Genomic DNA, 21,509 nt, shown 5'->3' on the forward strand with positions numbered 1-21,509 from the left:
GCCAATTTAATTGAATTTTTATTTTTTTTTCATACTTTAGTCAGGGCACAATAGATATATTTTTATTCTTTATCCCATTTAATCATATACGATATTGTACATAGATCCGCATATTCCAATGATACCGTTATTTTTTCTTAAAAACCTTGATTCCCTTCCAACGTGATTCCATATAGTGGGAAGCATCATTCTATGAATAAACCCCACACTTAAAGGCATGAGAGGCACCACGATGACCTGCAGCCTCATGAACAAAAATCCCATCGATGTAAATCTTCACGGTAGAGGCATCAACGTCATGTATCACATTTAATTTAAACCATCTGTTCCATATGTTTGGAGCCAGCACTGGACTCCTATAATATGAAAGAGACCCTTTGTTGGTTGTAATCATGAGAGTGGTGGCACGAAGATGGGATGCTCCGAAAATTTGCATAACGCACACCCCAGAAGTGTCGCGTGGCACAAAACCCTGCGCTTCAAATTGCCGCACTCCTGATGAATAATCATAGCCCTGAATGAACAATAAAAGTGACAATTGAAAAATAATTAGTCAGTCGCGCAATGACATAATGCATTAATGCTAATGGAAGCATTTCAAGTGTGTTAGGAATAATTCTAAGTGTTTTAGTGCTTTTAGCTATTGATTTTAATCATAAAATATATGCATAATTAATATCAATGATTAAAATTATTTAAACACGTAATGGAAAATTTGAAAGGTTTCCAATATTATGTATATATTGGTAGTTAAGCTTAGTATTTGATGAAAACTTATTACATAGAGTCGTTTTTATATAAAATTAATAATTAAAAATCGTTAGATAATTTTTTATATTTAATTAAATTATTCCCTAATAATTTTTAATCATCAACTTTACATGTACGTGAGTATAAGTTTTGGTTTACTTTGATGGCGAGTTCAGTTCGGGGATTGGTTCTGCTATTTTTGGAGTGAGGTTTGTCGCTAGAGTACACCCACATCTTGTGCACTCCATTTACAAAGCTGTAACGTGCACTCTCCGGTACATCATAAGGCCTCTGAATTTCAATGTCTTTGTGGTCCAATGGAAGTTGAGTGAATCCATCGGTAAGGTTACGGTGCACGTGATGCGAACTACTTGCCCTTTGCATGAATAATGAGAAACAAGAAATAAACGAGTGCAAAGCAGCAGCAACATAATAACATACAGCACCCATGGTCTTGTACTTGAAAATAGTATATCTAGTAATTGATGTTGTAAAATGATGTAGTATATGTTTTGTATGAATCGAATTTGGTCACGGCTCAACTTAACGGGGTATATGTATATATATTTACAGATCATAAAAATAAAGATATATGATTTTACTTTTTAAAAAACTGCAAAATTTATAGGAAAAAATTAAAAATACCATTTAATTATAATAAACACATTATAATATAATTGTATAATAAAGTTGTGAACAAAACAATTTATTATTAAAGTCTGCTAAAAAATTTAACTATAAAATTAAAACTTTAATGAACAGATTTTTTTTTTTTTTACCAAAGATAAGAAACTTGAATCCGCGACCTCTTAATTGAGTATGGGAAGACTATACCATTTGAATTATATCTCATTGACAACTTTAATAAATAGATTATTACCTTAATATAACAAAAAAATATTTGTTATGCCATTTACTAACAAAATTACAAAAAGATGACGAAATTCTATTAATAAAAAACTACAATACATGCAGTGCAATATAATTATCACCATATTTAGATAATAAACTTTCAAAAGTCATCATTTGAAGATAAATAATATTATTAATCAAACTAAAAAAGGTAACATTCATATGACCGGCAAGATTCTTTGCCAAACTAAAATCAAGTCACACGATAAAAAAGGTTTTATCAACTATCAAACCCTGTTAATTAATGAGGCACTAATTAATAAGCCAAAGCAAAAGTATGACCCGTAAATCACAATCAATTACAATGACAAAATAGAATGTGTGTTTAGCACCAATTAATAAAAACCCAAAACTAAGATTTCAAACTCAAATTAATAAAAAAATTAACCAAGAGGATGAGAGTTTGATTAACTGGACCATTGTTTATTAATGACATATATTTAATCGTTAGTGGAGGTTTAAGTCTATAAAATAATCCTGCCAAAGCTGTTGATTCTCAATTAACGATGCAGTTGGAATATCTCATATAATATAAAGGGAGACTAAATTGCCAAAAACAATGTGATTTGTTCAACCTTCTGTTCATATATTGCAATAGTTTGGTTGAAGCGAGATGAATGAGAGAGAGAGAGGGGGTGGGGAAATACCGGGAGGGGTAGAACTAAGAATGTCCATCATCTTGGCAAGGATCTACGGGTTTGGAATTGAGAAGCCTTTCTTCGGTTGGAACGGGATTCGTACACCGTTTTTGTTGACAGGCTGCCGGAAGACATATCAAAGAAGGAATTGTTTGGGTTGTTTTCGTGGATGGGAATGATTAATGACATCTACCTCTCTAGGAAGATGAGGAGTGGGGCGGTTTACTTGTTTGCATTTATCCGATATACTACGAAGGGTGGCGCTTTGAAGGCAATTGCAGAGAGGAATCGCATGTGCTTAATAGGAAGGGAAATATTCGTCGGAGAGGCTAAGTTCAGGAGGAATGTCTCTAAGCGGGAGACGGTCCTGAATAGTGCTGAAACAAGGAGGGGTATAGTCACTAGGTGGGAGATCGTGGAAATGTTCCTGAGAAGGATGGGGATCATATGGGAGATAGAGTGGGTGATTGCGGATTTAATCTTCCTCTGAACGTTGAATGCCTGGACGGAAGGGAACAGTTGGACCATGGAACTGATCCCATGCAGAGGTGTTGGCCGAAGGATAAGGAGGGGCCGAAGATAAGGGTTATCGAGGCTTTGATGACAGAGAATAATTTGGGCTGGCTGCAGCGGAGCATTGTCGGGAGTACTCTGAAAGCTATTGATTTTCAGGTACTGCACGCCGTCGCTCGAACAGAATGGCCTCATGTAGCAACGGTTTGCGAATTAGGAGCCTACAAGGCCTTGCTAATTTTTTATACAAATCAGTCAGCAGACGAGGCTCTCACTTTTGGCATGAATGGCCTTTTGAAATTCTTCTATCGAGTTGGGCGATGGAGTGAGAATGATCGGAGTGATAAGAAACGACTATGGCTCGAGTGTATCGATGTTCCTGTACATGTATGGTCTGAGGCTACGTTCCGCTTGATCGGTGAACAGTGGGGAGAGGTGGTGGCTTCTGATCCTGCGACAATTTCATGCTCGCCGTTTAGCGTTGGTCGGGTGTTGATTGACACGTGCATTTATGAGGTTATTCGTGAAAAGGTTCGCATCTCGGTCGGCACGGCTATGTTTGATGTGTTTGTCACCGAGATGGGGAACGTGGAGTATTCTTCGCTGGATTATGTGATGAATGTTGGAGTGGGAGGTAACCCGGGCCTTTCTATAGGAGATGGCTGCGTTCATGGGGGCAATGCAAGTCCTGATAAAGGTAGGTGTAGTCATGGGCAGCTGAAGAGTTGGGACGCGTCGGCAGAGCTGATGACGTTGCCGATAAGGGAGAAGGAATAGATAAAGGGTATATGTGTAATCTCCCCGGAAGATTTAAATGAGTGGAGTAACAAACATTTGAATTTGAAATCGGGAAGGACTATGTTTACGAAATCTGCTCCCAATATGACGAAGGCTGGACCTACGGGATCTCTGGAGCACGAAGTGGCTGAGGACTCGGAGAGAACTATGTCCCGTGATGTGGTTAACGGTGCAGGTGTTAGTGTTCCAGGTGATGTCACTAGTGTTAGGAGGTGTGTGGGTCCTAGTGATAACCCTGTTGTTCTAAATGGATTCATGGCCCCAACTTTGCTGACTCAGGCTAAGGATGTTACCTTGGGCCTCAAAAACTGCAGCCCACATGAAAAGGATGGCAGGAGATATAAGATGGACCGGGCTGACTTTTCTTTGGAGCGGGGCTTGAGCCGGGTCGGGTCTGGGGACGAAAACAATCCTGGAATTAGGCTCGATGATACTGCTATTCTCCAAGGCGGCGCAGACCTCACCATATGCATGAAGAGATCGGCGGTTCGGTCAGGGCTCGGTTGGGAGACAGTCACTGAGTCCACTGGCGCAGACGATGGAGGCCGGTTTGGTACCTGGATGCTGTCCGCCGACGGGGCTGGGATCCCCTTTGACCGTGTGGGCGACGGGGGGCCGACTCGAGCGATGGCGGGTGGCTTGGTTTCTGATGGAATCCCGGTGACGAGGATAGCGATGACTGACGGGGATAGCCGGGTAGGTGGCATTGTTGGACCGGGGATAGGCATGACTGGAGGAAGGCAGTGGAATTTCGGGCCTGGGGGTGTCGCAGATCAACACAGGATTGATGGGGGAGTGGGACGGGGAGATCGGTTGGGGATCGCTGACCGTGGGAAGGCTGATAGTTCGCAGCAAACAGATTGGGTTGGTGTGGATGAATGGGTGGAAGGTGGAAGTGGCAGTGTAAAGAAGCTGAGCTTCTTGGCAAAACCAAGATGCGATGATTATTGTTGCCAGGACCGAATTTGTTTACCAAATGACACAACCGGCAGTAACCCCATGGTAGTGGAACCTGACGGTATACTGAAGCAATCGGTGGAGGGGAATGGTAGGTTTGGGGAAGCGTTAGATGGTACAGGGGAGGAACAAACTGAGGTGGGAAGTGATGCTGGGTCTGAAACTCCTGAAATGGAAGGGACGAAAACAATGCAAGAAAATAGGAAAATATGGGACTTAGCTGTGGAATCTGGAGCTGAGTTATACAATGAGGAAGAGGATATAATGGCAATCCTTCAAGCCCAGAATGAGGAAATAGCACGGAAGAAAAAGCAGGCTAAACAGAAAGAGAAAGCTAGAAGAAGTCGTCCGAAACAAAAGAAAAAGGTGTGTACATCAGGCTTAAAATGAGTTTTGCATCATGGAATGTTAGGGGGTTGGCGGGGATTGGCAAGTTAAGTATGGTTAAAACCTTTAGAAAGAAGTTCAATTTGCATATGCTTGGGTTGGTAGAGACAAAAAAAGAGGTGGTGACTAGGTTTGATGTTGTGCAGCTGTGGGGTAATGATAGGGCTAGGTGGGAGTTTGTGGAAGCGGAAGGTGCATCTGGAGGCCTGTTGTTGATGTGGGATGTAACGGTGTTTAAATTAAGTAACTGTTATAAAGGTGGTAGGTGGTTATGTGTGGATGGAGTGATGTTAAAGAATAATTTTTGGTGTGCGTTCTGTTTAGTGTATGGTGAGCATGATAGGGAGGGTAAGCTCGTTGTGTGGGAAGAGTTGAGCTTCTTGTCTGGACTATGTCAAGTCCCTTTCTGTTTTATGGGGGACTTTAATGAGATTATTCAAGTGGAAGAAAGGCGAGGATCTACTTCTTTGCCGAGATCTGCAGTAGAGTTTAAATCTTGGATTCACGACATGGAGCTCATAGACCTAGCTTTACCTGATCGTAAGTTTACTTGGTTCAGAGGCCAGTCATGTAGTCGGATCGATAGAGTCTTGGTTAGTCTGGAGTGGCTAGAAGAGTTTCCTGAAACAAGATTACGAGGAGGCCAAGAGGTTTGTCAGACCATTTTCCAATGATTATGAATGTCACAAGGTTGGGAGGGGGGCCGCGACCTTTTCGGAGTCTGGATGCATGGTTTACTCATGAGGGGTTTTTGAGGATGGTAAAGGAGGAGTGGAGGTGCCTAAGGGAGATGCAGTTGATGGACAAGTTGAAGGCTTTGACGGTTCCACTGGGCAGGTGGCATAGAGAGCACTTTGGTAATTTGGATAGAAGGATAAATAATTTTGAAGAGGAGATCAGGAAAGTTGATGATTTGGTGAGCAATGGAGTAAATGATGGAACAATGGAAGCTAGAAGAAAGGCGCTTGTGAGCGCATGCAAGAAATGGTATGTCAGGAAGGAGATACATTGGAAGCAGATGTCACGGTCCAGGCATGCTAAGGAGATGGATAAAAACACTAAATACTTCCACAACTTAGCCTCGGCTCGGAGAAGGAGCAATCGGATTGATGCCTTAAGGATCCATGGATGCTTAGTGCAGAATCCATCTCGAATCAAGACTGCTATACGAGACTTCTATAAGGAGTTGTACCATCAGGAGAAATCACCAAATATTAGATTTCTGGAAGGGCTGGTAAGACGTATAAATGCGGACGAGGCAACAGAACTGGAACTGATGCCGAGTACTGAAGAAATAAAGTCTGTAGTGTGGGACTATGAGTCAACAAAAGCACCAGGAAGCGATGGGTATAACATGAATTTTATCAAGAAGTGTTGGGCAGAAGTTGGGAGGGAATTCACGGATGCAGTGATGGGGTTCTTCCATTCGGCAGTGCTACCTGCGGGTTCGAATGTCACGTGGGTGATGCTGGCACCAAAGTTTGTTGGAGCTATAGAAATAAAGGATCTCTGGCCGATCAGTATGGTGGGTTGTGTCTATAAGGTCATCTCTAAGGTGCTGGTTTGGAGGATGCGGAACGTGATTCCGGACCTAGTGGGTGAGACTCAGACTGTATTTGTACAGGGCAGGAAAATTCATGATGGGTCTTTGATTGCTTGTGAAACAGTACACTAGCTAAGGTCAAGGAAAAGAAGCTCAGTGATAATTAAACTGGATTTTCAGAAGGCTTACGATAGGGTCAAATGGAGTTTGTGGATATAGTGCTGCAAAAGATGGGCTTTGGACATAGGTGGCGGGGGTGGATTAAGGAATGTCTTTGTTTGGCGTCTATGTCAGTGCTCATTAATGGGTCTCTCTCTAAGCCCTTCAAAATGGAAAGGGGACTACGACAAGGGGACCCTTTATCTCCCTTTCTGTTTGTACTCGTCGTTGATGTGCTTCATAGAATGATCGGGGAGGCGGTGAGGAATGGGCACATTTCCTCGCTTTTGGTTGACAGGGATAACATTGAGTTATCACACTTACAGTTTACGGATGACACGATACTTTTCTACCCGCCAGAAGAAGAAACTGTACGGAATTACAAGCGACTACTGCGTTGCTTCAAGCTGATGTCTGGATTGAGCATTAATTTTGAGAAGTCCAGCTTCATTCCGATTAACTGTGAACAAAGGTGGCGCGCAAGATGTGTCTCTTGCTGGGATGTAAGGAGGCCTTACTCCCTATCCGGTACCTTGGCATCTCTTTGGGAGTGAACCCGAGGCTAGTTAAGACATGAAAACCAGTATTTGATAAGGTGGAAGAGAAGCTGAGTCTGTGGCAAGCAAAAACTCTTAATAAATCGGGTAAGCTGGTACTCATTAAAACGGTTCTTAATATCTTGCCTATTTACTATCTCAGTTTGTACAAGATGCCAAAGGCAGTAGTAGAGAAATTGATTTCCTTACAAAGACGGTTCTTGTGAAGTAAAGAGAATGGGAGGAGCGAGATACCACTAGTGAGATGGGAGGTAGTGATGGCCCCTAAAAAGGCGGGTGGGTTGGGAGTGGGAGATGTTGTGATTCGAAATACAGCTCTTCTATTCAAATGGTGGTGGCGGTTCTCGAAAGAGGACTGTCCCTTATGGAAGAAAGTAGTGTGCTCTTGTAATAACATGAATCCTTCTGAGATGCTGCATGGTCAACCTATTCCTTCAAGAGGGGGTCCGTGGAGAGACATTTGTCAGCTGCAAATCAGAGAGCCACAAATCAGAGAGCATATGATTAGAGGCTTGTCAATGGAAGTGGGAAACAGCATGACAATCCGGTTCTGGGAAGATGGCTAGTCAACTGGTGGTGTCTTGAAAGATGTGTTCCCTAGACTCTTCTCGGTTTCAAACCTTAAAGGATCTGTTATAGGTGACTGCGGATTTTGGGATGGGTTAGAGTGGATATGGAGCTTCCAGTGGAGGAGAGAGTTATTTCAATGGGAGCTGGAACTTTTGAACCAACTCCATGAGAGACTACGTTCGGTTAAGCTAGTAACATATAGAGAGGATAAGGTGGTTTGGAAATTTGATAGAACTGGTATTTTCTCTACTAACTCCTTTGTGTAGGTGATGCAGGAGGCAGTCCTTCCAAAGGAAGTAACAAGCTATAGCTTCACTAGTGCTATTTGGAGGGGTTTCGTCCCACCAAGGGTCGAATTATTTTCTTGGTTTGTTCTGATTGAGAGGGTGAATACCAAAGAAAGGCCTTGTAGATTAGGGGTCATTAACCCGCTTGATAATCTGTGTGCTTTATGCTGTAAGTCTGTTGAGTCTGCTTTTCATCTGTTTCTTGGGTGTGAGATCACATGACAGGTGTGGGGTGCTTGGCTATACGCTCTTGGAAGAGAATGATCCGTACCAGGTACACTAAAGCAACATTTTGAGAGCTGGACGACTGCGGCACCACGAAAGGATGAGAGGAAGAGGTGGTTGATTGGATTCTTTGCTGTAATCTGGGCAATTTGGCTGGAAAGAAATAATCGTGTGTTCCAGAATAAAGGATCAGAAGTACAGGAAATCACTAACAGGTCTTTTGTGCTTTCCGACGAGTGGATTGGTGGTGCATCCTTTGGTTGTTGATGGCAATGCCGAAGATGACTAGGAGTTGCTTTACCTGTTTCAGTTGTTAGTGAAATTTTATTTTTAGTTGTACTTATGGCATCTGAATTCTGTATGCTCCACCTTGTGTGTTGAGCTGTTTATTTCAAAAAAAAAATATAAAGAGAGACTAAAAAAAAAGAAAACAGCATACCCATTTGAAACACAATGCTTTATTTTTTAGAAGTAATTTATTAAATATTTAAAATATTTTATAATGCTAAAAATCTTTAGCACAGTTGCAACATATGAATGAAGAATGGTGAATACAGTGAATGGCCTCGGAGCAGCACTGGTTCCCATCCTTCCTGTCATACTCAGAGAAAGGCTTGCACGTATAGAAGGTATAAAAACTGCATACAGTGAATGGTTTGCCATGCATAGTCTTTCCAACATTATCACCACAGATTGACACACTTGTTCACCCAAAAGCTGTCATTGGCTTTTCCTGAGTAATACCAAAAAACAAAGACATAATTAATATGTTATTTAATCTATCATTTAATCACTAAGATATTTGAACTCATAATACCATAAAATGAAGAAACCTCTCCATGCAACAATATATGTTGATTGTTTGAATTAATCATTATATGTTACATAAGTTCAATCAGAAATAAAAAAAAATAATTTGAAAAGAAAACAAACATATATATACTCTAATGCATACTCTCACAAATCAAAACATGAGCAAAAGTAATTCCAAATCTTATTCATTATGTCTAACCAAAGCTCTGAAATGGAGAGTAAAGGTAATATTCAACATGATTATCAATATTTGTTATTTTTCACACTTTTTTTTATCATAAAACTTTGATCTAATACCCTCCTCTGCTGCAATGTCTTTCAAACATACCATAATACACAAAGCAAACCATATAATTTCAAAAAGGATAAAAATAAAATACAAATCCTTATAACATATAGCTCTTATGAGCCTTAACCATCCAACAAAAAAAATAACCTAAAGAACAATAGTCAATCAATCAATGATAAAGATGACAAATAGACCCTTTTCAGTGAAAATGCATAACACAAAAATATTTATCAGTAGGTGCTACGGTGCTACAATACTTTGATGATATGGAATTTTCAATAACTTGATTTCTTTTACAGACAAATAATAATAAAAGAAACTACAAACTTCAAGTTTCAACTAGATGAGAAAAAGTTTATGTATCTTCATGACAGGCTTCAGCAAATGACGAAAAATTTGAAGATTAGCATTCATCTCCGATGAGCTCATAAAATAATCCAATAATTAATAACAGAGGATAACACATAATAGACATAAGTTTTTTTTTATCTCACATCAAGTTTGAAAATCATGTCTATATAAATCATATGCTACTTACCTGACAATTGTTCAAGGGTTGAAAGCATGCTATTACTCTAACAACAATTGTTGATCCGCCTTCAATTCCATTCGCATGTTTTAATGCACCCCAAAAGATATGCCACAATAGAGTATGGCAATGAAGGCACTAAACTAATAACTACAAAATAAAAAATAAACTAATGTGAGAATGGGTATGGTAGTGTTAATGGGACCTGTGCTACCTACGAAAACAAAGATTAATCTGAGTTAGTTACTTTGTTATTTATGAAATGAAATTGTCTCAATTTGTGAATTCATTCATATCCATCATATATACCTTATTTGAGGCACAACTGAACCAAGCACCATAAGCTGAACCACTATGCCAGAGAAGGCCTTGCAAGGAGGAATGTGAACCTAAACCACCACCTTCTTTCTCCAATTCCTCCCTTCTCTTTCAATTATTACACTCAGAATTGCCATCATGGTTTCTTCACCTCCTTGCTTCTATGATGATATTATTTTCTTTCTTTTTTGAGGTTATGATAATGATAAAGATCTGAAGGGATCATATAAACAGTTAAAATCAAGACATTTACCAAATTCCATTATCAAAACTCAGAAAGGAGATAACAAACCGTGTATCATAAACAGTAAAAGTTACCAAATCTTAGTCAATAATGTATTAGAAAAATACGATTCTAGAGAAGTGATATGAAATGAAAATCAAGATTTTAAAATATGGTTGAAAAACATATTAAACAAATAATAGTAATGTCACTCTCAAATTAAAAGACTATAAAATCACTATTAGAAAAAACTAAAATAAAAAATAAATGCAATAACAAATCAATCAAATGCCGACTTCAAAAAGAAAGGAAGAAGACCGAAACAAAAGGGATTGCAAGAAAGAAAGCAGCAGAGTAAGGGATGCACAAAAGTGTATACATTCACTTGTTATTAAGAAAACAGTAGAGTCAGGGATTGCAAGAACTTAGAGTACCACAAATCTAAATGGGAGATTGAAGATCCCATAAATTTGGCTGTTGCAAAAAAATGTCTCTAAAAATCAGGCAGAGCTGCCGAATCTTGGACTCTGAGAGATGAATCTTCTTACTGGGGTGCCCACGATTTGATTTTTTCGTTGCATACTGTTGCTCCGTTATTAGAGTGATGAGAAGAAAAAAATTGAAAAACATGATCTGTGAGGATGACAAAAATGAATATATACTCTGAAAATACAAAAGCCAGGACATCAAAAACTAAAGGAAAATGAATAGTTTATGCTGTATTACTTAAAAATCTGATTTTGGTTTGTGCATTGGATGTAAATTGAAGATAAGAGGGAAAGATATTAAGACCTTTTGGCGAATTGCAAATAGAATCTCGACAACAACAATGAGGTTATGAATTTTCTGCATCAAAAGCTCCACACCAGGCAAAGACGCCTCTGCACAACCACAGCATTATCATTTCAATTCTTACCAAAATTAGAACATATACATCAGATCAAATAATAAGGAACACACATAGCTCATCATTGCAAACCATTATGAATCTGTGACTGAACAAATAGGATTATGAGTAGGGATATCAAAATTAGAAATCATATACGTTCATTTGAAGGAGACGACTACTTACATAAGCAGAGAATACAGAATCATTGCCCCAAGACCGTTGCTGGCCGCTTCTGGTGCTGCAATTGTGACTTCTCTTCCATTCTGTCTATCACTATTCGAATCTTCATAGCCTCACCAAACTGCATGCCCATTGTTGTCGACGCCAGTATGCATCTCTCGCTCCTCCCTGTCGTGTCTCTACTTCTTCCCTCTGCTTCCCCGCAACAAACACCGTACCATAACGCATGTCACCAAGAAATCTCTGTTGACAAAGAGAAGACAGAGATAACAACAATTAAAGAAAAAAAAGTGATGCAGAGAGATATATAGATCTAGGAGAAGAAAGACATGAGAGAAGATAGAGAAAGAAAGAAGGTTATGGTAAGAAGAAAATTGAAATTTGATTATTTGAGAGATGGTTTGAAAGCTTGATAAGGTTGTTTATATTTAAAATTAAAATTTCAATTTCAAATTACATATAGATTTAGTCGAAATTAAAAGGACGAACATCAGGAATATCTTGAAAATGAAGATGAATCCTTGTCTGGATGCAAATCTAGTCCAAACGAACAAAAAGACAAAGACAAATATAAAATTATTATATCGTTGTTGTGCTCTCTGCTTCCATAATCGCATTGCATGTGCTCTCTGTGGCGGCGACTAAGTACTTTCCAGCGATCTTCTCTCTTCCTTCGCTTCCTTTTCCGTATCCATCACTAAAGCATTGAAGATCACCACGAACTCCACCGCACCCACTGTGACCCCACCGCCATAGCACGGTCCACCACCGTAGCAGTCGCCATCTCATCCACCGCTGCAACCATATCACCAGCGACAGCGTTGCCTCCACTGTAATGACTCCTTTAAAGGTTGGAGCCATCAGGTACATTGACATTCTCTGCCTTAGTGCGTACACTAACTCTATAATCTCCACCTTCGACTTAAATTAGGAACAATAAGAATTAGAAGACGAAGATAAATAAGAACCATTGAAGAAGAAGATTATACAAAAACAGAATCAGTGAACGAAGGAGAAAAAACAGAAGAGGAACTAAAGATGAAGTAGTAGAAGAACCGAAGAAGAGGAGGAAGAGATAAGAATGGAAACAGAGAATGGAGAGAATCCTTTTTTAATTTTAATTTTGTATTCAAAATTAAAATTTGAAATTTTAGGGGGTGTGTACATGTAAATTGTAAAGCAAGCTGAGAAAAAGGGATAAAAAAATCAGATACGGTCATCAAAAGTGTGGTGTAACGAAATTGGTTTGATGTAGGACTGTAACATAAGAGTCATGATGATTGAAGGCATTGAAAGTTTGGTGGATGAATATACATATAATAGAAATTGAGAATAAATCTGGTGAATGACACGTAAGAATTCCACTATGAGAATAACCTTCTTTTTAATGTATGTTATAGGATATCTGAGACTTAGAGACTTTCGGATATTGTTGTGTTTTCTTGTGAAAGGAACTTACTAGGATGATTGATCAATAAAACAGAGCATATATATAATTTATTGATTAAAAATTAAAAGTAGTGACTCACTAACTTGAACGCCGGTATCTTGGTTTACTCCACTAACTAAGGAATTTTCTTTGTAACAGGTTTTGACGGCACTCCATCATATCATCAAAAAAGTTACGTAGGTGCCTACTGAATTGACATAGATTCTGTCCTGTGGGATAAAGTGGTAAGAGAGATCAGAGTCCAACAAACAAAGACGGAAAGATTTAAATTGATAAACTTGTTGAATGGAAAGATTGGGTTAAATTTTTCAAATCAACTACACATCCAAGTCTTATTGCATCCAAGTCCAATCAAGTAGGCCCAACATCAACAAAAACCACTCTCATTAAAGATAGCGTGTACACGCGCCGGAAACCTCAAAAACGTTATCTGTCTCTTCGCACTCTAATGTGAAAAACTATTCATATCTCATATTCAAAACTGCAACAAAGGAATTTGAAATCTCTGTCAAAATCTCTCAAAAAATTTTCAAATTCTCTGCGAAAACTACTGCAAAATCCGGTGAAGTGTTTGAGATCACTAACAAAAAATACAGAAAGAACAACAAAGATTTCTCAAGGTACTAAAAAAACTACTTGTTATTATGTTTAGTTTTTTCCTTCACATTTCTCACAATTCTCGCATTTCTACTAGTTCGGTTTATGGTTTAGTGGATCGAGTTCGTTTATTTAGTATATCGAGTTTTTCTAATTCAATTTTTCTTGTTTTTCTCTATAACAAGGGCATTGAATGAAACTGTATTGTTAGTTTATTGTTTCTAATAAATTCAGTTCATTTCTTAGTTTAATTGAGGTTCATTTGGATCCAAAAATGAATTAAATGTATTTTTGTTGATGATTGAATCTATGACTTCTTGTTCAAATCTGAAATAATTTTAGTTTATTTGTAAATTAACTAAGGTTCACTTGATGCTGCTATTAAGTATTGACCAAATTTTTTATTCTTTAAGAAATTTAGGTTCATTTCTTAGTTTAATTTATGTTCATTTGGTTTCGTTTTACTATAATTTATTAAACTTATTCATGTGCGGTTGTTTAGTTAGTTTTTGTTCAAATATGAACTAATTTCGGTTCATTTGTGAATTAACTGAAATTCACTTGATACTACTGTTAAGTATTGACCAAATTTTTTATTCCTTAAGAAATTTCGGTTCATTTTTTAGTTTAATTTAGGTTCATTTAGTTTCGTTTTGCTTGAATTTACTGAACTAGTTCATGTGTGGTTGATTAGTTGGTTTTTGTTCAAATCTGAACTAATTTTAGTTCATTTGAACCGAAGCTCACCCGATGCTGCTGTTAATTATTGATCAAATTTTTTATTCTTTACAGCCAAAATGACAAAGAAGACCATCTCAAAAAAGGATAAGCCACATTACGATGTAAGCATATACACATTAAATCAACTCTATTTTTCTATTATAAATATACCATATAATATAATGCTTCAAATCCTTACAGAAAACTCATGATTTGAGATGTTCAATGAGGTCGATAGCTAACGTATTTGCCAACACGAGTGAACAAAAGAAAACTATCATCGAAGAAATGGGATTTGGAGCTTTGAGACATATCCCATCATTGAATGTCTTGCACAAGCTCTTAAGGGAATTGGTACTTTCCTTTGATCTCTATAAACGATTCTTGGAGATGCGCCATGAGAAAATCTACATATCTCCTACCAAAAAAAGAGATGCACTGGGCCTAAATTCAAGCGGTATCATACCAACAATAACACAAATTAAAAGTTTGGTAGAGGTGACAATGGATGCTGGGGTGGCACCAGCATTACAATATGCGAAGGAAACAAGTCCGAAGCCAAGTTTGAGTATCCTTGAAAAGTACAAGATTCCAGTAAAAGAAAAGGAAATAACAGAGGAGCTGAGGAAAAAATATTATCAGTGGTTGACGCAGATCAAGATTGACAAAAAAGGGTCAAGCAATGAGTTCGATACCAGATTCCTCTTAGACCACGAAGCTCATTTAGAGGGGAATAGATGACAGTTCTTGTCTCTAAGACCCGGAGAAGACGTAGAAAAAATATGGTAAATTCTTCTGCTATTATATTAACATTAATGGTTTTCCTAAAAAGTTATATTCTCATATATCTAACAAATTTTGGTCCTATAGATGGTCTCCGCATTGTGTATGCTTCTCAACAACAAAAAATGTTGTAGATTTGATGAAGAAATATACTACGTCCCAACAGATATTGTGGTAAGCTATCATTAAAGTTTATCATTATTTTTGGTTCATTTTGATTATGTATGGTATGATACAAGAATTTTATTTCAGTTCATTTTACAGAATTCCATGTTGGTGAAGCATAACTAGGAGTACATTGATCCAGACACTAAGAAGGCTTTCTAGATCAATGAATTTAAGGAGTACCTACCTTGACAAAAAAATAGCATCCCATCCATTTGTAAGTTGTGATTTCTAAAACTTCTTAAATAATTTTGTTATTTGGTATCATTTAGACTGAAATATTCTATCATTTTCCCAAACTTCAGCTATTTGCACCAATTTGCCATGGAGGCCACTGGTGGTTGTGGATTGCTGATGTTCAAAAGAAGGTCTTTCATGTGCTTGACCCTATTAAAAAAAGATGTGCCTGTTGAAATAATAGCTTTGAATAAATTTGTTCTAAGTTATCTCTTATTTCTAGTCCTTCTGCTCTAATTAAATCATATCAATCACTTTTTATGCCTGATTGAGCATTGCTTCTATCCTATCCTTTTCAGAGCTTGATAGTATCCCAAATGAGGGTTTATGCTGGGGCAAAACCTTTGGAGGACAATGAAGAGGTCGTTGAAGCACTATATATTTTGATCAACAGTCAACAAACATCATATTAATCTTCTTATTATTCTTTGCTATAGTAGTGTTATTTAATATGTTTCACTGTGCTTTTTTGTATCTGTCTTATTAATCATATTTTATTTTCTAATTTCTTTATTAGTTTTGATTGTAGAATATACGTCATGAAATGGCTGGAAACAATCAATCCCAAAAAGATCAAAAAGCAAAAATACAAATGAAAAAACTGGAAACAGGTAAGTATCAATAAACATAGTTTAATTGAGGTTAATTTGATTTTGTTTAGCTTGACTTTGCTAAACTTGTTCATGTGTGCTTGTTTAGTTAGTTATAGCTCTGATTTTTGTCAACTGGATACGTTCAATGTATTTTGTTGATGATTAAGTCTTTTTGACTGCTTGTTCAAATCTGAACTAATTTCAATTCATTTGTGAATTAACTGAAGTTCACTTTATGTTGCTATTAGGTATTAACCAAAATTTTTATTCCTTAAATAATTTTGGTTCATATCTTAGTTCATTTAGGTTCATTTCTTAGTTTATTTTAGTTCATATGAATAAATTTCTTTTAATTGTAGGAACAAGTTGATGTTTTCAGGTATGAATATCGTCCAACCATTCTCTTGGACAAGATAAATAAATTGAGAGACAAAGTCATCGAGGGATCTGAAGGCATAAGAATCTCAAAGCTATCCGCTACCCTCTCAAGTCCTTTTTGTAGATTCTCATTTAAGGATATCGAAAGTAAATAGGTTTAGTCTTCTAAATTGTAATGAATTTCTATTAACATTCTTGAACATTATTTTGTAAGGAATTGTAAATGTTAATATATATTTGAAAATCTTTTGTTAAATTCCTTTTGATTTATTTGTTAGAAATGTATGGGACGTATTGACATCATATTAGTTTGAATGAATCTAGGTTCACACTGAATAGATTTAATATATTTATCAAACCTCAACTGTGGTGATGCGTGAGCATCTTCCTTATCTTTTCTTAGTAAATTTGCATTTGAATTGGTTAAACTTAATCAAGATTTAGGCGTTTTAAGTAATTATGAATGCTACTTTGAGTTGTGTGCAATTTGATTCGTTTCAGGTAGCGTTCGGTCGGATTTGGCAGAGTTCAGAAAGGAGAAATGGAGCCACGTGCATATAGATGGTGGCACCAAACTTCAACCATCCAAGTTTGGTGCTAGGAACTCATGAAGCTCTTGTTTGATGCGGCCATGGTGGTGCCAAACTTGAGAATTCCAAGTTTCGCGCCAAGATCACCATAATTCTTAAAGTTGATTCAGCCTTGGTGGCGCCAAATGCCGCATCACTGGTGTTTGGCGTTGAGAACGTTGGAATGAGTGCCCCTTGTATGCACAACGGGGCGCCAAACTTGGTATAACTCAAGTTTGGCGCCAGACTTTTGACCTAGGAGAACTCTCACGTAATCTTAAGGATTTCGTTTGATTTAATTAGGTTTTAGAAATTATTTTTAAATTAAGAAAAGATATTTTAAGTTTTTAGAAAATATATTTTACATTAATTAGGATTAGATATAAAAGGAGAAGATATCTTGGCCTAGGTTTTTTCTTCTTCTTCTTACATACTTTCGAGAATTACACACTTTTTTCTGCTAGGGTTTATTTTTCTCCATGAGCAACTAAACCTTCTGTTAAGGTTATGAGCTCTGTTTATTCTATGGATTAATACTATTATTATTCTACTTTCAATCAATGTACTGATTTATATTCAAGAACTACTTTCATTCTTCATCCTAGGGATTAGAGTATATTGGAAGATAACTCTTTTTCTACTTGAATTCTTGTTGAATCTTGGAAAAGTTAACTCACTTGAATAACAGCTTGAAAGTAATTTCTCATAATTCCATGATTATCTGGACTTAACACGGTATGTGACATATAATCATCTTATCTTTGGGTAATTAGGGTTTGTGTGGCTAATAAACTAGAATTGGACTTTAACCTTTAATCTAATTTATGTGACCAAGGAATTGGCGGTTGATTATGTTAGAGGAGATTAAATCACTAAGAAATTAGGGTTTGCCATGAATTGAATCTCGCATGATTAAACTAGTTGGTAAGAATTGTTAATCCGAAAAAGTAAATATCTCTAAAATTAACTGTTTCTCAAATACATTTCACACCCAAATCATTGTTTGCTTTCTTAATTCCTGAATTACCGTTTTAATGCTATTCGAACACAAAACACCCCTTTTTTTCTTGTCTAACTAAGTGAATCACTCAACTATTGTTGCTTGGTCCATCATTCCTCGTGGGATCGATCCTGAATCACCTGAGATATTACTTGGTACAACCCAGTGCACCTGCCAGTTCAGTTGTGGTTTTCTAAATTCCACAACAAGTGGCAAAAACACAAATGAACCAAAATTTAGTCATAAATGAACCAAAATGTATTCTAATAAATACATAAACTGTTTACCATAACATAATTGCAGAAGCTAATTTGAAAAACTAAAACGGGACTATTCAAATAAAACATAACACAAATAAAAAAATTAACCATTATTTTTATCAAAAGGGAAAAACAATATATGAGTAAAACATAAATGAATCCGAAATTTATTTTACTATAAACCGAAACTTCTATCATAGTGTGTCATATCCTCTCTAGGATAATTCATATCCTGCGCATGATAGAGGCTGGAGCTTGATTGAATCATTGATCCTCCATCCAAAAGGTTCAACTGCAAAAGAAGTAAATCATATATTAGCAAATGTACTAACATGCACAAACACATTTTTGCCTAATTAAAAGCAAATCAATGTTACCTCGCTTAGAGCTGTCTTTTTCTTTTTCTCTGATGCATTTGCGATCTTTTTTTCCATATTTGATCCCAATCTATTCTTGGGACATCCTCTTGTTCTAACACGTAGGGAACTTTGAAGGTCAATAACATCATTCAACGTAGCATCTTCATGAGATAACGAACATTTACCTTTACTTTTGCTTGATATTCTTGGATCTTAGCCATGACATTATCAAAAGTGCAGTGTAGAATTCCAGTCAACTCCTCAAATTCTAATGCAAGTTCACAAATATGGTGTGAGCGAAACACCAAATCATCAAATCTCTTACTTCTTGGCTCCAATAAAGGCTCGTCTTGGCTGCTCTTGATATGTGTGTGCCTCTTCTTTATGTTCTTACTCCAGCGTTACAATATATATTTCGATGCCACTTTATCAAATCGCTCAAAGCTTAAGGTACTCAAAGAATGACGGCACAATATACCCCTTGACTCAAACAATAAGCATTGGCATTTTACTTCGCATGATATCGCATCGTATGTAACAACAAACTTGTTGAACATTGAGTTAGAAACTTATTCTACAACTTCATATGTCGTAAAATCTAGAGCAGACTGGGTTGATCTTGTGATGCAATTCACCTTTCTTCTAAATTGTGCTTAAACTTCCCTGAACTTCTTGTGAGTATACACATGCTAAAATTGAGCCTCTATTGATGATTTTCTTGCACAAGGTATGATAGTATGAAAATCTGTGGCATCAAAATCTCTCTCTCTCTTTGCTCTCTACTTCCTAGGAAATTATCATATTGCTTCACAAATTGAATCAAGGAGCTATTGCGTGTAATAAACTTGTTAAAAAAAGCATGCATGCTCTCGCTCCTTTGTGCTTCTCATCTCGGCCCAAAAGTGGTGATCAAGATAAACTAGAATCCAGAAATGACAATCTTCAAATAACTCTGTAAATGAACCGAAATCAGACACAAAAAAACCGAAAGTTATACCTGTTTTCACCAAAAAAATAATAACATCAATTAATTCGAATGAAACCACGGTTACCTGAAAGCCACTTATTGCCTCCAACATCATACTTCATGAGAAAATCATTCTAATTTCTGTCAAATGCTTCTTTTGTGAACAAGTTCCAAATCACGTGACTCATCTCTTGTTCAATTTCTTCGTGTCTCTTGTAGCTATTTAATTTATGCAAAATCTTCTTCATAATATGCCAAATACACCACCTGTGAATTGTTGTTGGCATACAGGTCTCAATAGCCCTTTGTATCGATGCACATTGATCGGTAAAAATCCTTTTTGGTGACTTTCCTCCCATGCAACAAAGCCAATATTCAACATTCAAATAACTATTTGAATGACTAAATATCCTCACTTTTCATCAAAGTACATCCAAGAAGTGTCAACTGACCATGGTGATTCACAGCCACAAAAGAACCAAAAACCAAATTGCACTTGCAGTGGACACCAAAAGAAAAATCCGTTATGAACCGAAACTAGTTATGCGTATAAACCGAATACTATATCACAATGAACCAAAACCAGAACGGCAAAAATTACCTGTTTGTGTTGTAAATCGTATCAAATAAAACAACATCTACACGCATACCAAATGAAAGTGGCAGCCCAAAATACAGAATTAAGTGACAAAAATGACAGCATCTAGTACACATTATTCTAATTTACATTTACTATCAATATAACAACAGAAAATAGGTGTATTTGTATACTACAAAGATTTCTTAGTACAAGAATCACTGCATTCCTATATATTCATTGGAATGCAAAAATATTCTAATATATTTATAGATATACAAAAGAAATTTTATGAGTGGTTAGGAGAAGAATTGTTACCATCATCTTCATCTATGAGTTTAACACCATTATTTTTAAGGGCATTAACAATAGCCCACACCTTGGTTTGGATCTTAAATCCCTTCTTCTCTATTTCCTTAGTTACATTGTCATGAATTCCTCTTCCTTGTCCATCCCTAAATCCCTCAACTTTGAGCCACATGGCCAATATCTCCCCAACAACAACAGCTGCTTTCGCATTGCAGGACCGGCTGCACTTAAGCGACTGTTTAATGGAGTGCTCCGCCATAGAAGAGGTTGCTACAATATGACCATGGTTTCTATCCACCATGGTTTGCTGTAATATGTTTCAATGATATGAATATTCTCAGCACATACCGCTTCAAAATAGTCATTCTTCAGTTATCTAATGGCAGATAGAAAATTAAGCACACAAATTAGTTTAAACAAAAATGAAAGGGATGACTAAAAGCAATGCCACACACAATGAAAGGAGAAACCAATGTCTTGATAGCAAACAGGTCATTCACATTATTGATTGCAAATTAATTATTAGGAGTAATAAACATGAAGGATACACCACTAAGTCTGAAATTATACATAAAAGCAACATTTATGTATAACGAAATGAAATGTCTCAAGTACATAACAACATTGACACACTAAAATTTAAAACCATGAAGAATAGTACTATGAGCGTGACATAGCAGAAAAAATGCATCAAACTATGAAAATCTCAAATATGAATATAACATGTCACCTAACTTATGAACATTACCCAAATAGGTAAACAAGGAATCAACGTTCAATCCACTTATTCAATTACATTGAACAAAACCATGAACGTATTCAAACAACAAAACTAGAAATCAAGAGATTAAGGAATGATAAGAGTAAGGAACCATTAGTTTAAGCAGCAACCATGAGCTCACTAAAATAATATTCCACACAATAAACTAATTTGCAAAGCACATGTAGTTTAGGCATTTCATCAAACACATCATGAGTAAGTAAATAAAATGAAACTCTTACCCATAG

At 36.9% G+C, this 21,509-nt stretch overlaps 1 protein-coding gene, 2 long non-coding RNA genes and 2 pseudogenes across 4 annotated transcripts; 1 reads left to right on the plus strand and 4 right to left on the minus strand.

Annotated features, from left to right (window-relative positions):
• LOC107621020 lies at positions 34-1,200 on the minus strand (annotated as a pseudogene).
• Positions 4,955-5,629, plus strand: LOC107621018. The gene has a single exon (XM_016323072.1). It carries the CDS (start codon positions 4,955-4,957, stop codon positions 5,627-5,629), a length of 675 nt encoding a protein of 224 aa, XP_016178558.1.
• Positions 8,941-10,333, minus strand: LOC110267530. 2 transcript variants are annotated; one of them, XR_002355258.1, is made up of 3 exons: positions 10,237-10,333; positions 9,937-10,077; positions 8,941-9,029 (listed from the first exon to the last, which is right to left on the minus strand). It is a non-coding gene; the product is annotated as an uncharacterized LOC110267530 (long non-coding RNA). The 2 variants fall into 2 exon arrangements; XR_002355257.1 differs by having other exon boundaries at positions 10,175-10,297.
• Positions 11,036-11,731, minus strand: LOC107622322. The gene is made up of 3 exons (XR_001616177.2): positions 11,541-11,731; positions 11,261-11,349; positions 11,036-11,131 (listed from the first exon to the last, which is right to left on the minus strand). It is a non-coding gene; the product is annotated as an uncharacterized LOC107622322 (long non-coding RNA).
• On the minus strand, positions 20,482-21,099 carry LOC107621017 (annotated as a pseudogene).

Source organism: Arachis ipaensis, chromosome B10 (genome assembly GCF_000816755.2).
Source record: "Arachis ipaensis cultivar K30076 chromosome B10, Araip1.1, whole genome shotgun sequence".
Taxonomy (NCBI): Eukaryota; Viridiplantae; Streptophyta; class Magnoliopsida; order Fabales; family Fabaceae; genus Arachis; species Arachis ipaensis.

What these genes read in the sequence shown, in the direction of transcription:
- LOC107621018 (XM_016323072.1), top strand. Translation starts at nt 4,955, where the DNA reads ATGAGTTTTGCATCATGGAATGTTAGGGGGTTGGCGGGGATTGGCAAG.